This window comes from Diaporthe batatas (genome assembly GCF_019321695.1).
Source record: "Diaporthe batatas strain CRI 302-4 chromosome Unknown Contig00002, whole genome shotgun sequence".
Classification (NCBI taxonomy): Eukaryota; Fungi; Ascomycota; class Sordariomycetes; order Diaporthales; family Diaporthaceae; genus Diaporthe; species Diaporthe batatas.
Window position 1 is genome coordinate 821450 of NW_025408549.1, and position 23378 is coordinate 844827.

General features: G+C 45.0%; 6 protein-coding genes across 6 annotated transcripts; 3 read left to right on the forward strand and 3 right to left on the reverse strand.

The window, feature by feature from the left end:
• Positions 1–37: 37 nt before the first annotated feature.
• Positions 38–5275, forward strand: KVR01_001431 (uncharacterized protein). Its single transcript, XM_044790761.1, has 6 exons — positions 38–734; positions 823–1300; positions 1378–1422; positions 1499–3707; positions 3763–4517; positions 4573–5275. The coding sequence occupies exons 2-6, from the start codon at positions 1139–1141 to the stop codon at positions 4765–4767; spliced, it is 3366 nt and encodes a 1121-aa protein (XP_044649386.1). The 5' UTR covers positions 38–734; positions 823–1138; the 3' UTR covers positions 4768–5275.
• A 244-nt stretch (positions 5276–5519) lies between these two features.
• Positions 5520–9984, forward strand: KVR01_001420 (uncharacterized protein). Its single transcript, XM_044788002.1, has 2 exons — positions 5520–6361; positions 6428–9984. The coding sequence occupies exon 2, from the start codon at positions 7114–7116 to the stop codon at positions 9775–9777; it is 2664 nt and encodes an 887-aa protein (XP_044649375.1). The 5' UTR covers positions 5520–6361; positions 6428–7113; the 3' UTR covers positions 9778–9984.
• Positions 9985–11055: 1071 nt separating this feature from the next.
• KVR01_001235 (uncharacterized protein) lies at positions 11056–11559 on the forward strand (the record flags this gene model as incomplete). Its single annotated transcript, XM_044790040.1, has 2 exons — positions 11056–11133; positions 11188–11559. The coding sequence occupies 2 exons, from the start codon at positions 11056–11058 to the stop codon at positions 11557–11559; spliced, it is 450 nt and encodes a 149-aa protein (XP_044649190.1).
• A 599-nt stretch (positions 11560–12158) lies between these two features.
• On the reverse strand, positions 12159–13149 carry KVR01_001115 (uncharacterized protein; the record flags this gene model as incomplete). The annotated part of the gene is made up of 2 exons (XM_044781809.1): positions 12159–12572; positions 12646–13149. 2 exons carry the CDS (start codon positions 13147–13149, stop codon positions 12159–12161), a joined length of 918 nt encoding a protein of 305 aa, XP_044649070.1.
• A 1039-nt stretch (positions 13150–14188) lies between these two features.
• KVR01_001254 (uncharacterized protein) lies at positions 14189–15476 on the reverse strand (the record flags this gene model as incomplete). Its single annotated transcript, XM_044785105.1, has 1 exon — positions 14189–15476. Exon 1 carries the CDS (start codon positions 15146–15148, stop codon positions 14189–14191), a length of 960 nt encoding a protein of 319 aa, XP_044649209.1. The 5' UTR covers positions 15149–15476.
• A 1680-nt stretch (positions 15477–17156) lies between these two features.
• On the reverse strand, positions 17157–17934 carry KVR01_001782 (uncharacterized protein; the record flags this gene model as incomplete). The annotated part of the gene is made up of 2 exons (XM_044783516.1): positions 17157–17725; positions 17778–17934. The coding sequence occupies 2 exons, from the start codon at positions 17932–17934 to the stop codon at positions 17157–17159; spliced, it is 726 nt and encodes a 241-aa protein (XP_044649737.1).
• Between the last annotated feature and the right edge of the window lie 5444 nt (positions 17935–23378).

Here is a 23378-nt window from a genome sequence, read left to right on the forward strand (position 1 = left end):
TTTTGGCGGTACTTGGACTTAGCGGCGGTTTCTTACCTTCTCCGCCTGGCTGCCAGGGAACCGAACCGGCCGGCCAGACAGCCAGCCCAACGGCCAGCGGCCAGCGGCCAAGCGCATGCCCCCTTTTACACAGTGCTGTGTACCTACTCCGTACCCAGGCAGCTCCGTCTACCCTGCTGCCCCGGCAGCATTGGGTAGGTGCGGGGGTACGGAGTACTGCGTGTGTACTTCTCATACTCCCTGAGTCTCCCCCAGCCCAAGCGGCAGGTGTGACGTTTGCTCAGTAGAGGCCGTCCCGTTTGCCCTCAGCTCTGCCCCGTTCCACAATCCACCTCCTTCTCTCTGGCGACGCGAGCATCTCTCGTTCCGAAACCCACTCCTCCGCCGCCGCCGCCCCCCCCGTGTATTCCTCCCCGTCAGCCCTCCTCAACCCTCGCTCTCCTTCCTCCTCGCGTTGCCATGGCGAGGCGTTGAGGCAATTGAAACACCCAAGCCTTGCATACCCTTTGTGGTCGGAGTCAGCGGCAGCCAGATCTGACGCAGATGCGATGCCCACGCGGACCTCGCAGATGCACCTGGACCCAGCCACGCACCCAGACTGTCCCATCTCGCTCTGTCTCTGCCTAAAACTGGTCAGATAGATGTCTTGAAATTGCCCAATTTATTGCTCCACTGCCTCTCTGGTCTGTGCTACGTACAAGCTGTTGAAGACACGCAACTGCAACCCTCATCAGGTAAGCAGCCACTCGTCAAGCCCTCCCCCTGGGCCCAACCCACGAACGCCATGTCATGGCCGCCGCCACTCGTCGCTAACAACATCAGATATCATGCACATGCAGTAGAATTCAAGACTCGACCTCATCCACCATATAGCCCTCCCACACGAATAACAGCCCCTAGCCCGTCACCTCTCCCGCCTCCTCACAGTCGGCTTTGAGAATTAATACCGCAATCCCGAAGCTCCCCCCCACCTTTGACGTCAAGACCAGCTCTCCCTGGAGCCATCCCTGCACGCCCACCCTCGACGAAGACAAGACATCGCCCAATTACTGTCCAGCACACTCTCGAGAGACGACGGAAACTTCAATTCCCTCTTCCTCGAACGCAACCGCTTCGCTTAGCATTACGACTGTTGAATATGGTTCACATCATACCACAACGCCTGAAATCGTCATCACGCTTGAATACCGGCTCGGCCACCAATAGTCGTAACGCCAGCCCAATGAGGAGCAAAGGAGACTCGGCGAGCCCAGACGGCCGCAAGGAGACGGGGTTGATGCTCAACACTGTAATTCTCAAGGTAAACAGCTTGTGCTTTTTGATGCGCACGTCTGCTCCAGCTGCCTGCAAGGAAAACGGCTAACACGCGCATGCTAGGCACGGAACCTCGCCGCAGCGGATCGAAGTGGTACCTCGGATCCAGTAGGGCCAATCCTACCCTCCCCCTCCCCCCCGGTGACGGACCGACAAGAATGATTAGACTGACATTTACACGCAGTACCTCGTCTTAACCCTTGGTGAAAACAGGCACCAAACACACTCTGTGTCCAAGACGCTTAACCCACACTGGAACGAACAATGCGAGTTCCACGTCAACGAAACACGACACCTGCTACTCGACATTATTTGCTGGGACAAGGACAGATTTGGCAAGGACTATCTCGGCGAATTCGATCTCGCTCTCGAGGAAATATTCGCAGACGGCCACTATGAGCAAGAGCCCAAGTGGTTTCCTCTAAAGAACAAGAGCAAGGGCAAGAAGGCTACCAGCACCAAGGTCTCTGGTGAGGTCTTGTTGCAGTTCACCCTCTACGACGCCTCGAATCCAAACGCGACCAATGCCGACATTGCCGCCAAGTTCACAGCCCTCACCAGCGCGGTCCCTGAAGCCGACCCAACGTCCAAGAACCCGACGCCCTCCCGCACACCGGTCTTGGCGCCCACCAAGCCGAGCACCTCCCCCTCCCCGCCCATCAGTCGGAGGCCAACAGAGGATGTCAGCGACGACGACGACGCTGAGTATGACATATACGATGACGAAACACCCGAGGAGGAAGACCCGTCGAAGCCTGAGAGTGTCGAGAAGCGAAAGCGCCGGCTCCGGATCAAGGGCTTGAAGCGCAAGAAGCGCGACAACCCGTACGAATTCACCAATGGAGACCGCAGTGACGTAGTCGGCATCATCTTCCTCGAGGTTGTCAAGATCACCGATCTCCCTCCCGAATCTAACTTCACAAAGACCGGTTTCGACATGGACCCCTTCGTGGTCGCGTCGCTCGGCAAGAAGACATACCGGACCAAGGTTGTGCGACACAACCTGAACCCGGTCTTCAACGAGAAGATGATATTCAACGTCCTCGGTCATGAGCAAAGCTATTCTTTCGCCTTCACAGTCATCGATCGGGATCGCTACACCGGCAATGACTTCATTGCTTCCACATCTCTCCCCCTCAAGGATCTCATGGAGACGGCCCCTGTTGCTGATCCAGAAACTGGACTCTATAGGCTCAGAGACCCGCCTGAGTACGTGCAGCCGGACAACTCATCGCAAAAGTCTCGTTTCAAGAGGTTAGGCATATCACGCTCGAACTCTCAGCAGAGCCTCGCGAAATCTGCCCGGCCTGCCCTGAGCAAAAACCCCTCACAAATGTCCCAGGTCCCGCCTTCTGCACCGGGCGACGGCGTGGCGGAATCGACGCAGCTACCTGTCCCTAATCCCGGACTTTTGGCGCCTGTTGACCCAGCTGCTACCGGCTCTGGGGCAGAGGCGGCTGCAGACGGCGAAGACCCTGACTTCGTGCTGTTCGACGTCCCCCTGAAGATGAAGAATATGGAGAAGTGGGAGGCGAAGCACAACCCCGTTCTTACTTTACGGGCTAAATACATGCCCTACCCAGCTTTGCGGCAACAATTTTGGAGATCTATGCTCAAGCAGTATGACACGGACGAGAACGGAACCATCAGCAAGGTCGAACTGACAACCATGCTCGACACGCTCGGCTCGACATTGCGAGACTCAACCATTGACAGCTTCTTCAAACGCTTCCCACATGCAGCTAACAGCGGTGAAAGCGATCTTACGACAGACGAGGCCGTCATCTGTTTGGAAGATCAGCTCCTTTCGAAACCGAAGCCAACAATGACGGACCGTCTCAAGGACAGATTGCCTGATTTCGCGAAGGGGCAATCATCTGGAAAGGAGCCGAGTTCCAGCGAGGTAGCGCCCGGTCCCGAGACAGCGCCCGGCAGTCAGACATCCACGTCGACGATCACCGTTCCGAAATTCGCCACCCCAGGAGAAGAAGGCGAGGTGCTAGCCGAGAGAGATGATCTCAACGATCGCGGGGAAGAGCACGTGGTTGAAATTAGGGAATGCCCCATCTGCCATCAGCCTCGTTTGAACAAGCGGACTGATTCGGACATCATCACGCACATTGCCACTTGCGCCAGCCAGGATTGGCGCCAGGTCAACAACCTCGTAATGGCTGGATTTGTGACCGCAAGCCAGGCGCAGAGAAAGTGGTACTCCAAGGTCATCACGAAGATTTCATACGGAGGGTACAAATTGGGCGCCAATTCTGCGAATATTCTCGTCCAGGACCGCATAACAGGACAGATAAGTGAGGAAAAGATGAGCGTGTACGTGAGACTTGGTATCAGACTGCTCTACAAGGGACTGAAATCGAACAACATGGAGAACAAGAGGAGTAAGCCTGCCCCCTCCACTGTGCACCAGAGATCTCGCTGCTAACCTGACACAAGTTCGCAAACTTCTAAAGAGCCTCAGCATCAAGCAGGGCAAGAAGTACGACGATCCAGCTTCCAAGGCTGAGATCGAGGGATTTATTGAATTCCACAAGCTCGACATGTCCGAGGTTCTCCTTCCGTTGGAGGAATTCAAGAACTTCAACGAATTCTTCTATCGAGCCCTCAAACCAGGTGCCCGGCCATGTTCCGCGCCGGAGAATCCACACATTATTGTTTCACCTGCCGATTGTCGTTCTGTGGTTTTCAACCGTGTCGATGTCGCCACTGGCGTCTGGATCAAAGGCCGTGAGTTCTCGATAAAGAGACTACTCGGAGATGCATACCCCGAAGATGCGGCCAGGTATGAGAACGGGGGCGGACTGGGTATCTTCCGTCTTGCGCCGCAAGACTACCACCGGTTCCACATCCCCGTGGATGGCATCATGGGCAAGCCCAAGCTCATCGAAGGAGAATACTATACGGTCAACCCGATGGCCATCCGGTCCGCCTTGGATGTCTACGGTGAGAACGTCCGCGTCATCGTGCCGATCGACAGCGAGAAGCATGGCCGCGTCATGGTCATTTGTGTGGGTGCGATGATGGTCGGCAGCACCGTGATCACGAGGCAGGAGGGCGAGCATGTAAAGAGAGCCGAAGAACTTGGCTACTTCAAGTTTGGTGGTAGCACGATCGTCCTGCTCTTCGAAGAGGGCAAGATGGTGTTTGACGATGACTTGGTGGATAACTCGAATGGCGCTCTCGAGACCTTGGTATGCTGTTCCCTGTGGGCGATTTTAAGTTCCGTGCAAGCTAACATGAATGCAGATTCGGGTTGGCATGTCTGTAGGACACTCTCCCAGCGAGGCACAATGGGCACCCGACATGCGGAAGGATGAGAAGGACATCACGGAGCAGGAAAGGTGGGAGGCTAAGAGACGCATTCAAGGCAACTACAACCTGGAGGACGACAGCGACGAGTCGCCTCCCGCTAGCCAGATTGCCGGGCAGGGCTCAGGCTAGGCGCCTGCTTGGTCATGTAACTGGCTTGGGCCAGGTGCCGCGACAAAACTTTGGAAGACGGCAAAAAGCAAAGTCGGTCGTCGGGTTGAGGTCAAGCGAAAGCTTATGTGATTGTGTGGTGCGGCGAACACGAGGTCGCGTTGACCGGTAGCGGGAGACGTATGCAGGCCAGGCAGATCCTGTCTTGTTTGGATTCTGCCCATGTTCTCATGCCTTGGTCGGTCACGTTAATAACAACAGCCATGAATGTAAATGATCAAGGAAGATACGTGGTATTTCACCTCTTGTGTACACGCAAGGTCTTGCACCATGATAGAGAAGCCATGCCTGGTGGTTCCGCCGCTGTCGGGTGGTGCTGGGCCTGGAGGGCCCGGCCGTCGACCGGAAGATGGGAGAGCAAGTGGGGCCTGAGGCTGACACGGGGCCTTACAGGCAGCCAGGAAGTTCCCGAACCGAGTCGGCGATGTCGTCTCCCCACGTGGGTGGAGCAGCTCTTCAGCTAGGTCAGGACTCGGGACTCGGGACACAGGTAAATCACCGGGCTGCCAGCCCCAGCCCGTGCGACGCGGCACCTATTGTACTACTGAGGCTGAGGAATAGTCGCGGCCATGCTAGGACGAGCCGAGGGCAAGGTTGGTTGTATCGTGCCCGGCCGGTGAGCATGTGTACCTAGGTAGGTAAGCATCGGCAGTCTCGGGTCATGGATGGTTGACTTGATGCCAGGTTGGTACTACTCCGTACTAGTCGGGTAGTCGGGAGAGATAAAAAAAGAAGCAGAACCGCAGCGGACAGACGTTCATCTCAAAATTCTGTCAGTTGCATGGATTCCACGTCCCCACCACTCCACCTCACCTGGTACCGCGTGTGGTCATCCGACCAGAGCACTGGGAGATGGCGGGAATGCTTTGTGCCACAACATGCACTAGCTTTCCATGGTCTTCGGATGTTTCCTCCGTAGCCTGTGCTGCACCCGCCCGTGGGCACTCGGTGGTAATTTACCAAATCTGACTGCACAGCTGGCTGCGCAGGCAGAATGACAACCACGCTGCAAATGTGCACCGAGGACTACTCCTCCACTGTCTACCAACATGCGTCCAACCATTGCCCGTAGACGTGCGTGCCCACCTGGGCAAGGACAGAGGCGGGCGGGCATAAACGGCAGTCTTCAGGGTCACCTGAAGACAAGGAAAAGCACCGTGATATTATCCAGCCCAAGCCACGGACGGGGCCACATGACCACAACCATGTACACGAGCACGTGGATACTCCCTTGCTTGCATGGGATGAGGTGACAGACAGAATCGCTGGGGAAAGAGGGGGCATGAGGGGTTGTCCCAGGTGAGTAGGCTCATGGCCGTCATTCCAAAAACACGGTCTTTAGGCTCCGAATGACTCGACTTTGTTCAACAAATCTCTTCAGCCCGGCAACTGAACGACTACTCGGCTCCACAGCTCCTTCTCCCTCCTTCTCTCTTCTCCTTTGCCGGGCATGAAAAGGATCTACAACTCTTGCAACAATACGACGCTGACCATGAAGTACGCTGCCCGGACGCCTCGGGTTTGGGCCGTCGTCCCACCAATTTGCCGCACGCAGGTCAGCTTGGCTGTGTTCGGTACCTCCTCTCACCAGGCGCCATACAGGCTGATTCTCGTGCGACAGAGCCCGCGGAGGAGCGTATGATGGGGCATGTCCGAAATTTCCCATGACAAACGACAACTGCAGCACCGTGGCCCATGGGGCTGCGTGGGTCCAGTCCTCTTCTTCCCCTTCGTCGCCCTGCGGATACCCACATCGCAGTCCTCACTGAGGCTGAGAAGATTGGGTTCACAAGAGGTTGACTCGGGCGCCACAAGGCCCAGCTACGCGTCCCCTCTGTGGTGGGACAGCACACCCGGCAGCCTGGGATAGACCTTTTCCTCTGCTCTCTCAACTTTAGAAGGCGTCGGACGAGGATGCGGCAGGGGAGAGACCGCAGCGGTGCACGATGTGGTGATTCCATTTGCTGCGAGTAATCCATGCTGTCGATCACTAGGGCAGAGACAGATCCAGCTGGGAGGACGGCATGGGCTGTCTCTCTTGCGCAATAGTCGCCATTGTGTGAGGTGACACTCGCTCATTTATTCTCCTGTTTTCGCTGCATCTTCAGCCATCTGGAGTTCTCCTGGACTATAGACATTCGTTTTGTTCTTTTGGATTCCCTGTCTCATATTGACCCATCCCTTCGGTCAAGGAGAGCCTCTGGCTCCATTACATTCTTTCCCCCATTCTTAGTCATTTATTCCACTCTTTGGCTCGTCAGCCCTTCACTGTTGGCTATAGCCAGCGTACGATCGTTCTAGTTCGGAATGAGTGGAGGCATAAAGAGGTCTGCGTCGGTCAAGGTGCAGAAAGATGTCATCATCCCTCAGAGGTTGTTTTCCGCCTCGAGGAGAGGAGGGGACGACTATCCGTCCTTCTCGAACACCCCCAACATCCGCGGTCACCGAAGACAACCCTCTCGCATACACAATGGCTTCGTTCCCAGTGGACCCCGCCATCCACAAAGCCATGATCCGGACCAGGACGAGGGCACGTACGGGCCGGTCCAGCAGGTCCTCGACGAATATAGGAGGCGCTCATTCTTGCCACCCTCGGACAAGAGGACGTCGTGGCACGACACTCGGGTATCAGGCAGGCCCAGGAAAACCAGCGACCCGGTGACGGATCGCGACAGACGCTCCATTCACCGGTCTGTGTACCCGAAAAGGACGGCAGATCAAGACGTCAAAGCTGGGATAACACAAAGCCACGACACTGAGGCGTTTCCGGAGTTTGGGCCCCAGCCCAAACCTCAGCACCGATTTCCGCTCCAGGACCGATCCTCCGATGTGATATCATCGGTCTGGGGGGACGAGGAGTCGACATACGGCCCACAAGATGTTCCGAGGCGCAACAATACAGTGCGGAGGGTAGTCGATGCCGTGGTGCCAGACAAGGTGCAGGAGACTGCGCGCAACGTCATCGGCCGCGCGCGTCGAAGCTCAATGGCCGAGGTTTACGAGAAAGCCAAGGCCAGGGGTGTCGAGCTGCAACGGAAACGGTGGGTGGAGGTTCTGTTTGAGTGTACAATCTACACCATATTGCTCTGCTTCATCTACTTTGTCTTGATCGGTTTGCCTCTGTGGAAAGGGGCAGTCTATTGGATGTATTGGTTAGTATCAACGAAATTTGTCATCGCGGGAGGTTGGTCCATCACCATCGCCATCGCCGCGTTTTACTCGTTTGCTCCTCTTCTCATCTTCTTCGAGAGGGAGCCACCAGTCGTGGACCACCCGGACGATTTCGACCGGGCCTCGATACCGGGCGTCGCGACAACGGCACTTCTCATCCCCTGCTACAAATCCGCAAATCTCATCGGCCCTACTCTCGAAGCGGCGCTGAAGGTCTTCCCCGCCTCGCACATCTTTGTCATCGCCAACGGAAACTCGGAAACGCCCCTCGACAACACCGAAGAGATTTGCATTCCGTACGGCGTCAACCACATCTGGTGTCCCGTCGGCTCCAAGATTGTCGCGCAGTTCGTGGGGTGCTACGCAGCCAAGGGCTTCAAGAATGTCCTGCTCATCGATGATGACTGCGCGCTTCCGCCCAACTTCCCCGTTGTGTCTGAGCGCCTCACCGACAAGGTGCGCTCCATCGGCTACACTATCAAGAGCGTTGGGCCCGGGTCTTCCAAAGGAACATACTGTCAACAGGCGCAAGACCTAGAATATAAGATCTCGGGCCTCCAGCGGGCCTTGGCCGGTAAGATGGGCAGCGCGACGTTCCCCCATGGTGCCATCTCGCTCTGGGACCGCAGGTTTCTCATCAAGACATTTCACGACCACCCAGGCTTCTCGGTTTCGGAGGACTGGTTCTTTGGCCACAGCTGTCGCCGCCTCGGCGGGAGGATCAAAATGTGTACGTCAGTCTTCGTCGAGACGGAGACTCCGCCCGCTGTGTTCTTCAGCAGTGGAGGCAGCCGCGGTGGCTTCGGCGAGATGACCGTCTTCAAGCAGCGCTTTCTGCGGTGGAATTTCTTCTTCGTGAACGGGATGTGGTACAACATGCACTACATCCTGACAAGCTGGAAGCTTGGCTGGTGGGAAATCGGCGCCAAGCTGTTTGTCTTCCAGGAGGTCTACGAAACCCTCTTGTACCTCTTCACCCCATTCATCCTGCCAATCTCATTCATCGTCTCGCCCGCATTCTGCGGGTTTCTGCTGGCTGGCACAATCGTGCTTTATCTCATCAATGTGGTTATCTTTAACGAGGTCCACCTGCGGATGCGCAACGAGCGGATCGGCTGGGATGTGCTTTTGATTTACTACATGCCGTACAAGCTAGTCCTCACGCTTGTCAACGTCGCGAGCTGCTACTGGAGCCTGTTCAAATACGCTCGCTACTTCGCAAAGAGGCACCCCAAGGTCGTCGAGGACGAGAGGGCCGTTGGGGTCGTCCTGCGCCTGGAGGAGACCACACCCGTCACGAAGGAGGATACCATCTTCGAGGACGAGTCAAAGGGCGGCAGGCGCATGAGCGTCGCCGTGCTGGGCGTGCAGACCAATCCTAGGGCGAGCGCTCGCTTCTCATACGTCGGGAGCGGCAACGACACGATATCCGTCAGCAGCCCTCACAGCCCTAACTCGCCATATCCGATGCCTCCGAGCCCCACGGCGCCTTCGTCCCGAAGCCCATATGAGCCGTTGTCGCCAGGGTGCGAGCCTAGAAAAAGGGTGTCAGCCCATGGGCCTTATTTGGTCGTGTCCTCCGAGGCTGGCCCGTACGTCCGGTCCAGCCCTGGTGGCCCCGGCCCAGGCGGCGAGGGCTTTGTGATTCCCGAGTGGACTATTGTGCAGCCGCCGCAGATGGCTCATGTATGCGGAGCGAGCAATGTGGTTCACTTTGACGCGTCACTCAAGGAGAAAGCTGGGCCGGGCTCGATATACGCTAGGAGATGCAACAGCTTGGTATCAAGGAATCTGTTATGAGGGGGTTTCAAGATGACGTTACAATAACAGCAATAGTATTGTTCGATTACGGGTGCTTACTCTAGGTTCACTGTTACATATCTATCTCGTTTCCCTAGGTACCATGGAAGCAATCTATAATCGGCATATATGAGGTTAGACGGTGTAGTTACACTATATTATTCTCTTTACTTTATCTTATCTTTAAATAAAATTACTCTAAGTTAATTTCTTTTTTTATATATAGTTACTTAAATAGAAAACTTTTAATATAAAGATTTAAATAAATAAACTTTCTTTCTTTATAATATTAAAGGATATAAATAAAGTAAGTTAATTCTTTAAAAACTTAAGTTATACTTATTAACCTTACTTATAACTCTCTATTATATACTTTAAGGCTCGCTCTCTTTACTTTAATTAATCTTTTATAAATAAAGTTTTTATATATAATACTTTTAATTAATAGAGAGTATATAATAATAAAAGATAAAAGTATAAATATTTACTCTTATAATATAATATTTATATATTATTAAAAATAATTAAATAAATTAATTATTAAAAGTTTTAATTAAATATTTAAAATATATAATTAATATTTATACTTTTATTATAATAATTAATTTAAAAATATAAATTTAAACTTTTTTATTTAAAGGTTTTATTTAATTTATAGCTTTTATAATTATATAATTAAAAAAGTAATATTAATTATAAAAGTAATTTAAATAAATTAATTAATATTATATTATTTAAAACTTTTAAACTTTTTATATATTTATAAATTAATTTAAAATAAAGTTATTTAGAAACTACTTAAATTTTATCTTTATATACCTAAAGCTTTATAGAAAGTCTTAAAGAGAGTAGTAATAGTACAATACTTATATACTGTTAGGAATAGCTAATTAGGTAGATTAGTTATTATACTCTTTTGGCCAGATGATCGAGGCATGTGGCTAGCAGTCACACCTCCCATTGCACTCAGCGGGTTGTTAATACTGTTTGAAATAAATGCTGACTTTGTTCAACTAGGCAATGCTTTTGGCTGCCAAGATGCGGTTTCTACTTAAGGCACATGCTTTGTTCTCATATACATCATCAGAGGCCATAATTCAACTTGGTCTAACCGGAAACATTTCCTACTTTGCACCTTTGGTCTCCAGACTCAATTGGTTCATTGTGTCTCCTCAGCGACCAACATAGAAAGTCCAGCCTCCTGCCCTGTTGCAAAAGGATGAGTACCTAGGTAGGCAGTGCGAAAAAGCCATAAAAGACCGCGCAAAGTTTGATACCATGACCTTTGAGACCGATCAAGCAATTATGATCTCTGCTTGGCCCTGTGTCGGCAAGACTTATTTCACCGAACAAAATGCAAAATAAGAGCACCCTCCCATTGACCTAGACTCATCCGCATACGATCTCAAGAGCTCATCTGGGACGGAGAAATATGTCGAGGATATCGAGGCCAACGCCAGAGGTTCGCCAAATTCAATCATCCTGGTCAGCTCGCACGCCATGGTGCGCGAGCTGCTGAGGGGGAGAGGTCTGAAGTACGTGGCTGTTTCTGTTCACGAACTTGAGGACTGGAAAACCCGACAGTTAAAGAGGCTTAATGATGACCTTGAGCACAAAATTTCTCATCAGTATTTGCTTAAAAAGGGGATAGCAGAGTGGGGCACCTGGAAGGTGAGAAAGAGTGGCGAGAAGGGGGCCAAGATCATCCTTCATTATGGAGAGTATCTGGCAGATATCGGCGTTGAAGAGATCCACAAGCTGTGGAAAGAACAATGGCAGTAGCTTCACCATCTGGTGGTATTTCTTGAGAATGTGGGCCCCCCAAGGTACCATGATTTATGCTCAACTGAATCAAATGCTGCTAAATACTAGAGTTTAGTGCATAGCTAAAGTTACTCCAGTTACTATAATTCTTGGCGGGACCTTTCACTGTTTGATGTCAACGGAATTGCGTCAACGCGAGCGGCCAAACCTTGAGTTTATCACGCTTATTGAAGTTATTGTATTATACCATGTATCTAACATATACTCATTCTGCATCTTCGCCAAATTCTCAAGTACTGAAGTTTTGGCTATTGGGTTCTCATACCCACGCCCAGCTATATCTTGAATCATACCCTAGACTGGCCAGCCAGTTTGCTCTTTCGGCCAGCTGTACTGGGCGACAAGACACAACATCAATTCCAACTGCGGGATTAAAATTCTACAAGATAAATATTCAAAACGATGAAAATAATTTTCGATTCCTTGTGTTCACATTGTGGGCGTGGCGAAAATTGTCGTAATAGACTGAGACCGCAGTAGATTCCCGCGGAGTTGGCCATGAGTACACAGTCTCTTAATGTGCGACAATTTGCACACACAAGGTCATCATTGGTCCATCATCGTATACTCGACAATACAGCCTGTGGTTTGATCTGTTTCGGGCCCAGTTGGGGTCGGGCGGTCTCATCCTCAAGCGTCGAGTTGACTACCCGGAGTCGTTGGGGGAGAGAAACCGTCAGCACCACTACACGGTGGTCATTGCTGATCTTCCTGTATCCATAACGCTGTACAATTTGGAGGAAAGCCTCTATGTGGTCTGAGATCCTAGCACGGTAATCTTTCTCGGTCTGACCCGAATTCCTGGGATGTTCGTTGAGCCACATCTCTGACAGGCCGTCGTCCGAAGGCATGCCGGCCCTCGCAATAAACGTAATGGGCAGATTGATTGTATACCACGCTGGTAGAGTGCCATTGTTTAGAAGTGAGTAAAATAGTTCTAGAGCGTGAGGTGCAATACGTTGGCGGGAGTACTGGACCATGGTTAACCTTCGGACCTTCCAAGTGTCACCGCCTACCTGGGTGTGAACCCAAGCCTATACTCACCTGCATTCCAGTAGTGTCGTCTTTGTACTTGATCCACAGCATTTCAACAAATACGAGCTCGTTTCCAGTCTCGTCCAAGGCAGAACGTATCAATTCATCATTGATATTCCCCCGTATCCTACCAGTATCATCATATAATAGCCTCAGCGTCTCCTTGAAAGGCCTTGAGTCATCGTCCTTATCTCCCAACTCGCTACGCAACCATTCCGTGACCCATGGTTGGTAATTCTCGTGTCCATACTGATTTGGCTCTTTGGAGAGGCGCCAACTTGAAATAAAACCAATGTGACGTTCTTCTCGACTGTAATCCCCCTCTTGAATTGGCCCGGCTAGTTTGAGGAAAAGGTCCGCATAGTAGCCCACACGAGTTCGGTAGCCCTGAGGGTCAGCATGTACTTGTAGAGACATACGTAGATTTCCCTCCTCGCCGGTTCGTTCCAGGGTGACAGATTTTGACCCCCCCGCCCTGGCTAGAGTTTTTGATTTCATGCGTGTCCCTGTCATGCGACTGATATCACCGAGTAGATAGCCATTGCCTTGTTGGCCATCCACCCCTGGAAGCCAGCTGGGCGCATCGTCATTGTCATCGTCGTCGTGGTACCAGAGCGAGTCGTCATCTACCTGTCCGGCACCGCTGGTATAAAGATCTGATATATCGCCCGCTGTATCCCACTTTAAGCTGTTGTGAACAAATGTATTCCTTGTGTCGTCCTGTTTGTTGCTGTCCCGGTTATTACTGTTGCTGGGCGGATCATTATTGCTGCTGCTGCCGTCTGGGTTAGTCTCTGCCGGAGGATCAACACTTATTTGACGGTCGTCGCCTGTATTTCTGCCTTCCGTATCTAGAAGTGGCATACGGCCTAGCCCGCGACAATCTTCAGGGCATTTACAAGCTTTAATACTGTTTAAATTCCTCTGAAGATTCAGCATCCTTTGCAGTTGGTCTCGGCGGGTCCTCCTATAATTTCGAGGGGGAGTCTTCTCAGGCGCATGGCCGGCCATGACAGACAAAGTTGACTCGATTCGCCTTTTGCTGTTCCAGGATGAGGCTTATTGTCGAAATCTTGTGTGGAGCTCTCGGTGTGTTGAGCCGCACAGCGAACAATCACCTTGACCCCTCCAAACACCAAGTAATACAGAGTTTCCACGATTCGAAAGGTACATCTCTTGATGCAAGTGCTTATTCAGTGCAGACGTTCGCTCTAATTCCTAACTAGCGTGTGAGACGTCAGCTGCCGAACATGCTGCATCTCACAACAAAGGGCCGCAGACATGGAAGAGGTCTGCCGAATTCATCAAAATAAAGGAGCGGCTGCCAGATCGCTTCTTTCGTGCTACACAGTCAACTTTTATTCATTCCGCCGTTTTCGGCACCAAAGCCTGGCCATTTCAGTGGCTAGGAAATTTCACAGTGGGCTCAAAATTTGTCGCGGACTTCAAATCTTCCATAAAGTCGTCTCGCGCTTGTAGTTTTGTCACCCTGATGTGACTCAAGACATGGGCTTTCCTAGACACGTGTCAACTCAACCCTCGTCCCTCTACATCACTGAACGAGAATCTGCTCTTCTTCCAAGCAAAACCCAGTCATCGGGATGAAAGCCTCTCCATCCATGAACCCGTGCACATAAGCCGATCCTACCAGCAAGTACGTCTTCTTGCCTCGAAAGTCACCATTTTCGCGCAACACCAGTGGAACCTTGGCTCCCTCGACTGAAGCGATGACGTCTCCCGCTAGAGCGTTTTGTATCATGGTGTACAGTCCATTCTCAGTTATAGCGAACGTCCAGAACTTGTAATTTCGGGTCCACATACGTCTCATTGACTCGGGAAGCTGGTTCCAATGTCGCTCCAGACCGTCTTCGAATATATCATCGTCAGGGTCTTGGGGGTCCCTTGTCTTGCCTCTGGAAGAACCGAAGTTGCCATTTATGTATTCATTCCTTGGATCCTGTAGGATTTCGCGGAAAGCAGCGTCGGCAACCAAGATGTCCTCGCTGGTGAGGCGCGTGATAGGATACGCCGCGCAATCCATCAACAGCGTGCGCCAATAAGCACGAATGGCGGCTTCATTTGTCTTTTTGTAGGTTTCCTGGTTATCCTTGCTATTTTCTGTATTCGAGACCATCATTCCAGAATCCTTCAGCCACTTGCGGGGCGCAAGGTAATGGGGGTTGTTCCAAACATGCCTAGGATTCTCGAGAACAATGTCTTGTTGTACGCGGCCCAGAATCACGGCATGTAGTTGCAGAAATTGGTTGCCTATAATCTTGCAAGGGGTCTCGATGGTATGTTTCCCAGCTGCATAGATGCCTCGCTGTGCGAACAGGATTCGCGAGTGTTCGTCAGACTGGAACGGTAGGGAAAAGTTAGCAGCCCACGTCGGCAGATCTGGCACGCCCCTATCGAGCCTGGAGGTGGCTAGAACAGTACTAGTTGTCCAAATTGTCTGGCAAACCATGTCGAGGTTCTCGGCTTTGTTGATCAGAGATACGGTAGCGTCCATGAAAACCTGGGTGGCCGATTTGGTGTAGTCAATCACAATGTCATGCTTGTCCGTGACCAATCCTAACAGGCCGTATATCCGATCTCTTGGATCCGTCGCCTGATTGGACTGGAAGCGTGCCAGCACGTCCAGGAGCGTAGACTCGGAGCCAGCCTGTCGTGTGATTCGTCGTTGGTGATCGACCTTCTGTGCTCCAGCAAAATGTCTGTGGAGCGCTTTTGAAAAGTGGCCGTGGCCAAATAGTGCATGAAATGCGTCTGCATATGCAGTTTCTCCCAGGAATCCTTCCACGAATTTCCAGTCCAATTGGTAATGACCAGCGACCAAGATGACGCGGGGTGCAAGGGAGAGTTCCTGCATGGTCCAAACACGATTGAAGATGGCCGCCTGGTGGAAGGCGGGTGAAAGAACCGACGAATGCTCGGAAGTCAGGAGAAACTCATCCACCTTGCTCGGAGGGTTGGATTCGAAGGTCCTGACCAGTCTGCCCCTCGCCTTTGACTTGTCGAAGTCAACGCGATTTGAATTTGCATACACTTTCATCTCGTCCAAAATTTCTACATCTTTCAGGCTGATTTTCTTCATAAGTTGTACTGCGAGAAGGTCAGCGCATGCATTGACTGCAACGTCACAAGGAAGGAATGTGTCGAGTTCCGAGTCCAATAAAACTTACGCCCTGCCCCAACTTTTTCCATCGCGTCTTGAACATATTGTAGTTGCTCTACCTCGGTCGGATGGACTGCATGTGCCGAGCTGGCTCCATCCGGGCCGGTCTCGGGCGGCTTCAACGTATAATCGTAGCTCAACATCCAAGCGAGGTCTGCAACGCAGTTTGCGTAGATATCTTTCATCAGTCGAACTTGCTGGGAACGTTCGGTTGGGTCATTCTGGTTGATGCAGATTGCATCCACCCAGATTGTTCGCTGAGATCTGGGAAGACGGAGATAACGCAGGGCCATCTGAAGATTTCGAGTGACTAGGTGTGGTTCACCGTCCAGCAGAATCTCTGCGTTAAATTCTTGAGCTCCCCAAACATACGACAACGTCTCATAGCTTCTATCTTGCTCGAATAAAGGGCGATTCAAGAGCTGGCACTGGACAGGAGCGGCAAAATCCTCCGATGGAAGTAGCTTTACTACCCTGATTTCGGGAATGGTAGGGTCGAGAGGAGCATAGAGATGACTCCTTGCAGCAGTGCTAGATGTTACGGGATGCTGCATTTTGTGACTCGGGCGGGGGCTGAGCAGAGATTGTTAAAGTTGAACTGCTGATGTGACAAATCGATGCATTATGAACGAGAAGTTTGGAGTGGAGGGCTTGTTGAGCCCGCCCGGAGCTTAGAGGGATTCTGTGGCTGAGAATCCTGCAAGGGCTTGGCACTCAGGTGAATGGTCCATCCGTCCGCTAGGCAACAGCTTTCCCAAGCATTGAATTTGACCTACCTATGTACCCAACACTACCTAGACTTACAGCTTGAGAATTACAATGCGGACTGGAGACTGAGTTGTTTTCAGAACTATCTTCTTAAAACTATGCTCTTAGAACTACTTGAAACGTCACATGATGTATGAGGGGAAATAATACTCCACGTCAATTACAAGAAACTTCTGTGTTATCTGATGGGTGGAAAGGTGAAGACTATAGAGCAGAAACATGCTGACTCAATTCTACCTAGGTAGTTAAAACCCGCTATATGCCTGAAAGTGTGCAAAATAACACACAAACCAGGCGCGGCTATTGATTACACAAAACTTCAAAACAGATTATGCTGATGTGTTCCAAGGTTACAACTCAAAACCCAAGTGACCGGGGCTGGCAAAGCCTACATATGTCACTTTCGCCATTCGTCAAGGTTGAACTGCTTCCCGATGAAAGCGACCCGAACTCGTGTAACCAATGACTGTATACAGCGCAGGTTCATGAAATGTGGGTTTCAAATACGCCGTGGGAATCCTGTCTCTGGAGAAGTCCACAGCTGAAGTACGGTGACTCGGAACAGGCTCTACGATCATGAATACGCAGTCGTCCCTGAAGGATTTGCGTTCGATTGCGGTGGCGAATAAGGCAGGAAAGACTTGGGCTCCGACGTGCACATGACTCCTGTCCTCAGATCTGGGTTCAGGAGAGCAGCCTGGTTGGAGAGGTTGTGCGCCGGCGGTGTTGCTGACGAGGTCTGCCTCAGTGGCGATTGGTTACCGGCACCGCTCGAAGCTGGCGAAGAAAAGTCGAGCGCATCCGTACCCTCAACAAAGCTGGACGAGCCAGGGCTGATAACATTACGATTTCCTGGCTCGTTAGCGTTGCTAGGCGTTGTGTTCGCATTGATGTTGCAGGGAGGCCGGTCCGGGTGCACCATGCGTATGTGGTCTGCCGCTGGCTGGTACGGCAGCAGGGTACCGGTATGGCCTTCGGCTTCCCAGAGTCGTTGATTAAGGAGCCTTGTTCCGTATTGGCCCGTAGTTTCAATGTCAGGTGGCCCTGGTGGCTTCTCCTGAAAATCGCTCTGACTCAATTTGCCCTGAGGTTTTGCACCGTGGCCCGAGTGTACAATGCGCCGTTTGTCCCATAGTTCTGCAACTGTGTTAATTTAAAAGCTCAAGAAGTCATTGTGTGATTTATTTTCACCTACCATTGACAGTCTGAGCGGCTGTAAATACTGTCAGAAAGGTGAGGAGGATGGGCACTTGCTGTCCGAAGGAAGTCGCATCGTCCTCGGGGCTCACTTGCAACTTTGTCGGGTCCGTTTCCAGCCAGCCGGACTTTTGAACCCAGTTTCTCAATCTCATGATGAACTCAGCTGACGTTATTGCAGTCGCTGATCCAAGGCCGACACCGCAAATCATGTATATAGTATGTATCCACTTAAAGAGTTTGCGGCGCCTGTTGTTCAAACCACCATCTTCTTCCAGCACCAAGTGAGAGAAACAATTGGGAACAAAAGCCCGGCTCATCACGGTCATGCGATAGAAACGGCGCACGCAAGTGACAAGCGACGCAAGAAGATACCAAAGCAGCATGACCATGTAAAATCCCCAACCTCGTATATGATTGTTCGGGCTGTCTTGAAAAATTCCTCTTCGGAGTTCTTCTGTCCCGCCAAGTGACTCTCCCATGGTCCTCAGCATGTGAGACTCGGCTTGAAAGCAAGCGGCGGGCAGGAATAAAGCTTGTGTTTCCTTCGAATTTGGAATATCGGTAGGGAACTTTGTACGGAGGTCTGCATCTTGATTTGTGAGGATCAAGCCAGTGACAAGTAGAATTGCCGAGATGAGTAAGACTCTGAGAGTGCTCTGCCAAAGGTTCCGCCAGTAATTGCGGACGATGGAAATCGAGATCAGGTGTGTCGCACATGTCAGCAGCAACATATTAGCAACTATGTTATAGTGATAGGCAGTCACCGAACAACCATTCCAGTAGCGAAGTGAGATTGCGAAGGCACCGCCGGTGAAGACCTGCTGATCACTACATGAAAGGATTAAGGCCTCGCATATCTCGGTCAAGCTACATAGTTGTCCTCTATGAAAGTAAAGAACAGTGCTGTTTGTCAAAAAGGAATTGTCAGTGGGGGGAAGGGCAATACTTACGGCGAAGTTGAAGGAAGATTCTTGTGAAGTTTGAACGTGCGCCAGATAATATCGATGGCGCTCAGAGCGAGAGCGAAACAAGTCACCGCGATAAACACTGATATAATCTGAAGGCAGGCTAATAAGTGATCCACGTTATGTAGCTAAAGGTCGAGAAGTAGACTCACTCCGATTCCGGCAACATCAGGATTAGGAGGCACTGTGCCTCGAGCTATTACGGTGGAGTTACAAGTCATGTTCACACCATAGTAGAGCTCGCATTGTTCAACGGATACGAACGATCCCATCTCCGCCCCTCGGTCTTGAGCTGTTAAGTGCAAGATAATGTTCCTGCGCGTAAGCAAAGGCAAGAAAAAAGTATGCAGAACACTGAAGGTCGACTTGAGGGTGGGTAATTTTCAGGCAATTGGCAGAGTAAAAATAACCTTTGAACGGCTAAAAAATGGGACCTCAATCGGTAGGACACACCCAGACCTGTCCGCATGACTGGGCAGCGTCTAAAGATATGTTTAGTTTCTAAAGCTTCACATGCAGGGTTCAGCGTTTATAAAGTTTGATTTTCAGCCTACCAGAATTTCTTACGTGAACTCAGCTCTCTTTAATGTGAGATATTGTGAGTAGAATCCTTAGATTTGTAGAAGAGAAGGTTAGCTTCATTTCTAATCCTTATATATTATAATAAAGGTAGTAACTATTATTAGTTAGTCGCTTAAATTATTTAATTAAAAGATTATAATAATTAAAATATTTATTCTTTATTTTTAATAATATTGTATAGATAGCTTCTTTAAAGTTTATAAGAGTTATTCTTTTAAATAATTAATTAATAAATACCTATTTATAATTAGTTAAAATATAGAATTATTATTATATTTTATATAAAACTACTATTATACTTTATATAGAATTATTATTATACTTTATATAAAACTATTACTATACTTTATATAGAACTATTATTACTCTTTAATAGCTATAGTTAACTTATAGCTAGTAGCTAGTTATAGACTCTTTAATAACCTTTTTTAATAAATATTAAGTTATAATTAATTAGAAGTATAATAGTATTTTACTCTTATTTACTTACTTTATTTACTTACTTTAATAATATATTATTACTTTAAATTTAAATAAGTTAATTAAAAATTAAAAATTAATTAAAATCTATATTAATTAAAAGATTTAATTAATTATATAAAGAAATTAAAGAAAGTAGTTTTAATTAATTAAAAACTTTAAAAAGGAAGTTTTAACTTAAATTAAAAATATTCCTTTTATATATTTATTAAAAGAGTAAAATCCTTAAAATTCTAATTTATATCTTTAATTTTTAACTAATTAAAGTTTAAGAAATATAAAATAAAACTATTAAATTTATAAAAATTTAGGCTATATTTTAATACTATTTTTTAATAAACTAAATATTTAATATTTTTAATATAAATTTTTAGGTTATTATTAATTTTAATTTTAAAATATTATAAAATTTAGAACTATTCTTAAAAGAATAGTATATATAAATATTATATTATAATTTTTATATATAAAGATATATTATATAGATAGCTTCTTTAAAGTTTATAAAAGTTATTCTTTTAAATAATTAGTTAATAAATATCTATTTATAATTAGCTAAAATATAGAACTATTATTATACTTTATATAAAACTATTACTATACTTTATATAAAACTATTATTATACTTTATATAAAATTATTATTATATTTTATATAAAACTATTATTACCCTTTAATAGCTATAATTAGTTTATAGCTAGTAGTTAGTTATAAACCTTTTAATAACCTTTTTAATAAATATTAAACTATAATTAATTAAAAATATAGTAGTACTTTACCTTTATTTATTTACTCTATTTACTTACTCTAATAGTATATTACTACTTTAAATTTAAATAAACTAATTAAAAGTTAAAAATTAATTAAAGTTTATATTAATTAAAAGGTTTAATTAATTATATAGAGAAATTAGAGGAAATAGTCTTAACTAATTAAAGGCTTTAAAAAAGGAAGTTTTAACTTAAATTAAAAGTATCCCTTTTATATACCTATTAGAGGGGTAAAGTCCTTAAAAATCTTAACTTATACTTTTAATTCTTTAACTAATTAAAGTTTAAAAAATATAAAAATAAAACTATTAAATTTATAAAAATTTAGATTATATTTTAGTATTATTTTTTAATAAATTAAATATTTAATATTTTTAGTGTAAATTTTTAAATTATTATTAATTTTTAATTTTAAAATATTATAAAACTTAAAATTATTCTTAAAAGAATAGTATATTATATATAAAATATATAATTTATAAAATTATAAAATTATAATAATAAATTAATTTTATAAATATTTATTTATATATAAATTATAAATAGCTTTAACTATATTATATTTTTCCTTTATATTATATAACTATCTTTTAATTTAACTACTTATTTCTTCTTTAATTTAAAGCTTATATATAAAGTCTTTAATAATTTTATATATATCCTTATAATCTTTTATAAAGGAACTTTAAATCTATTCTTTTCTTTATTTTTATTATTTTTTTATATTATTAAGAAGTTAATAGTTACTAATAATAAAAATATAAACTTAAAGGAGAATAAGCTTATTATACTTTTTTTATCTTTTATCAATTATTTTTAAAACTTTTTAAAAGTTTTAATATTTAATTATAAAAGTTTTAAAGGTAATATATTATAAATTATTTCTTTATTTTAAATCCTTTTAAAATTAATAGTTATATATTTAAATAAAGGTTATAATACTTATTTAATAAAGGTCTCATTAATATATATATATATATATATATATATATATATATATATATTTAAAGGATAATCTTTAATTAAGTTTCTTTTAATATAATTTATTTATATAGTAATTATTTTAAAGATTTAATTTTACTATATAACTTCTTTATAATAATTAAATTATAAGTTACTTCTATTTATAATTAATATTATTATTAAAATAATACCCTTCAATTTTATTTATATATTATAAAGTTAAAGCTATAAGTATTTATTATATTATAACTATTATTATTAATATTATATTCTTTTAAATACTAAGTTTTAAGTGCTTATTATTATATAAAAGTACTATATATATTCTTAAATATATATAAAATAAAAGTAAAACTATATAAATTATAAACTATTTATATAAAACTTTTATAATAACTTTATAATTATTTATAATATTATTTATTATTAGAAAATACCTTTTATATTAATATATTAAGTTATATTTATTTAAATAAATATTATTAACTTTAATATAAATTAATCTATTAAAAGTTAAAGTTATTATAAACTATAAACTAATTTAAATACTATTAAGTATTATATATAAAATTATTATATAAATTTAATATAAGTTAATTAAAATAAATAAAAATAAAACTATTATTACTTTAAAAGTTTTAACTCTACTTTATAAATAAATACCTATTTATTAACTTTATTATATTATAAATAAAACTACTTAAAAGTAGTTATTTAACCTATTATATAACTTTTAAATAAAGTAATTATACTTTATTATTTAAGTTTATAATTTTAATAACTTTATAAAAGAAGAAATAATTATCAATAATTAACTTTATAATTATATAAAAATAAACTTTTATTTTAAAAGAAGTTATTAATATTTAAAATAAATATAATATTTTTAAAAATAAAAGATTATAAGTTTAATTTAAACGAAATTAAAATTTATAAGAATTTTAAATTTAAACTTAAGGGCTCTCTTTTAAATTTAACTCTTTTAAAAATATTAAAAACTTAAAAAAGTTTAAATAAAATTAAAAATTAAATTAAGTTATAATATAATAAAATAATTAAATAAAAATTAATTAAAAATTATAATTATAAATCTTTTAACTTTATATTTAAAAGAAGTTTATTTATATATAATTTTATTCTTTTATATATATATATATATAAATATTTAAAACTTAATCTTTAATATAACTTTAATTTTATATTATATAAATAAAATTAAAAGTATTATTTAAATAATAATATTAATTAAAATATTATAATAAATTAAATAATAAGATATTTTATTAATATAAATTAATAAATAATTTAAAAGTTAAGAAGATAATAAATAAATTAATAGTTGAATAAATAATAATGTAGTTAAAGCTATATAGAAGAGAATAAAATGCTACCTAGATATATATATAAAGTGAGAGCTTAGCTATGTTATAGTTTGCTAACTACAAGATATGTGTGATGCTACCAGTGCTGTCCAACCATAGCTTCACTGCATAAGTTTGCCCCTCAAACGAACCGATGGATACATTTCTAGCTCTTCGAGCTCCTAAATACCCAGTATGGTAGCAAGCACAAACAACATATCCACGTAGGACGATGGTTCAGCTTGTAACCTTGGTGCCAAAGGCGTAGCGTACCTCGGGAACAAACGGACAGACAAACACTGCCAGTTGTCCATGACGCAGTACCAAACAAGGACTGAAGCCGGGACTCAGCTTCCGATTATATCGGATACAGTCCCTATTCTAACCCGGTGGATACCAAGAGGTTGGCGGATTCTGTGTCGATACCGCCCCGAGGTTTAGGGTACACAACCGGCGTCCAGAAATAGCAATGATA

Bases quoted from the DNA above. Each gene is read 5' to 3' on its own strand.
- KVR01_001420 (XM_044788002.1), top strand. From the start codon at position 7,114: ATGAGTGGAGGCATAAAGAGGTCTGCGTCGGTCAAGGTGCAGAAAGAT.
- KVR01_001431 (XM_044790761.1), top strand. From the start codon at position 1,139: ATGGTTCACATCATACCACAACGCCTGAAATCGTCATCACGCTTGAAT. The intron at 1,301-1,377 runs GTAAACAGCTTG...CGCGCATGCTAG, and splicing joins TCAACACTGTAATTCTCAAG to GCACGGAACCTCGCCGCAGC. The intron at 3,708-3,762 runs GTAAGCCTGCCC...ACCTGACACAAG, and splicing joins CAACATGGAGAACAAGAGGA to TTCGCAAACTTCTAAAGAGC.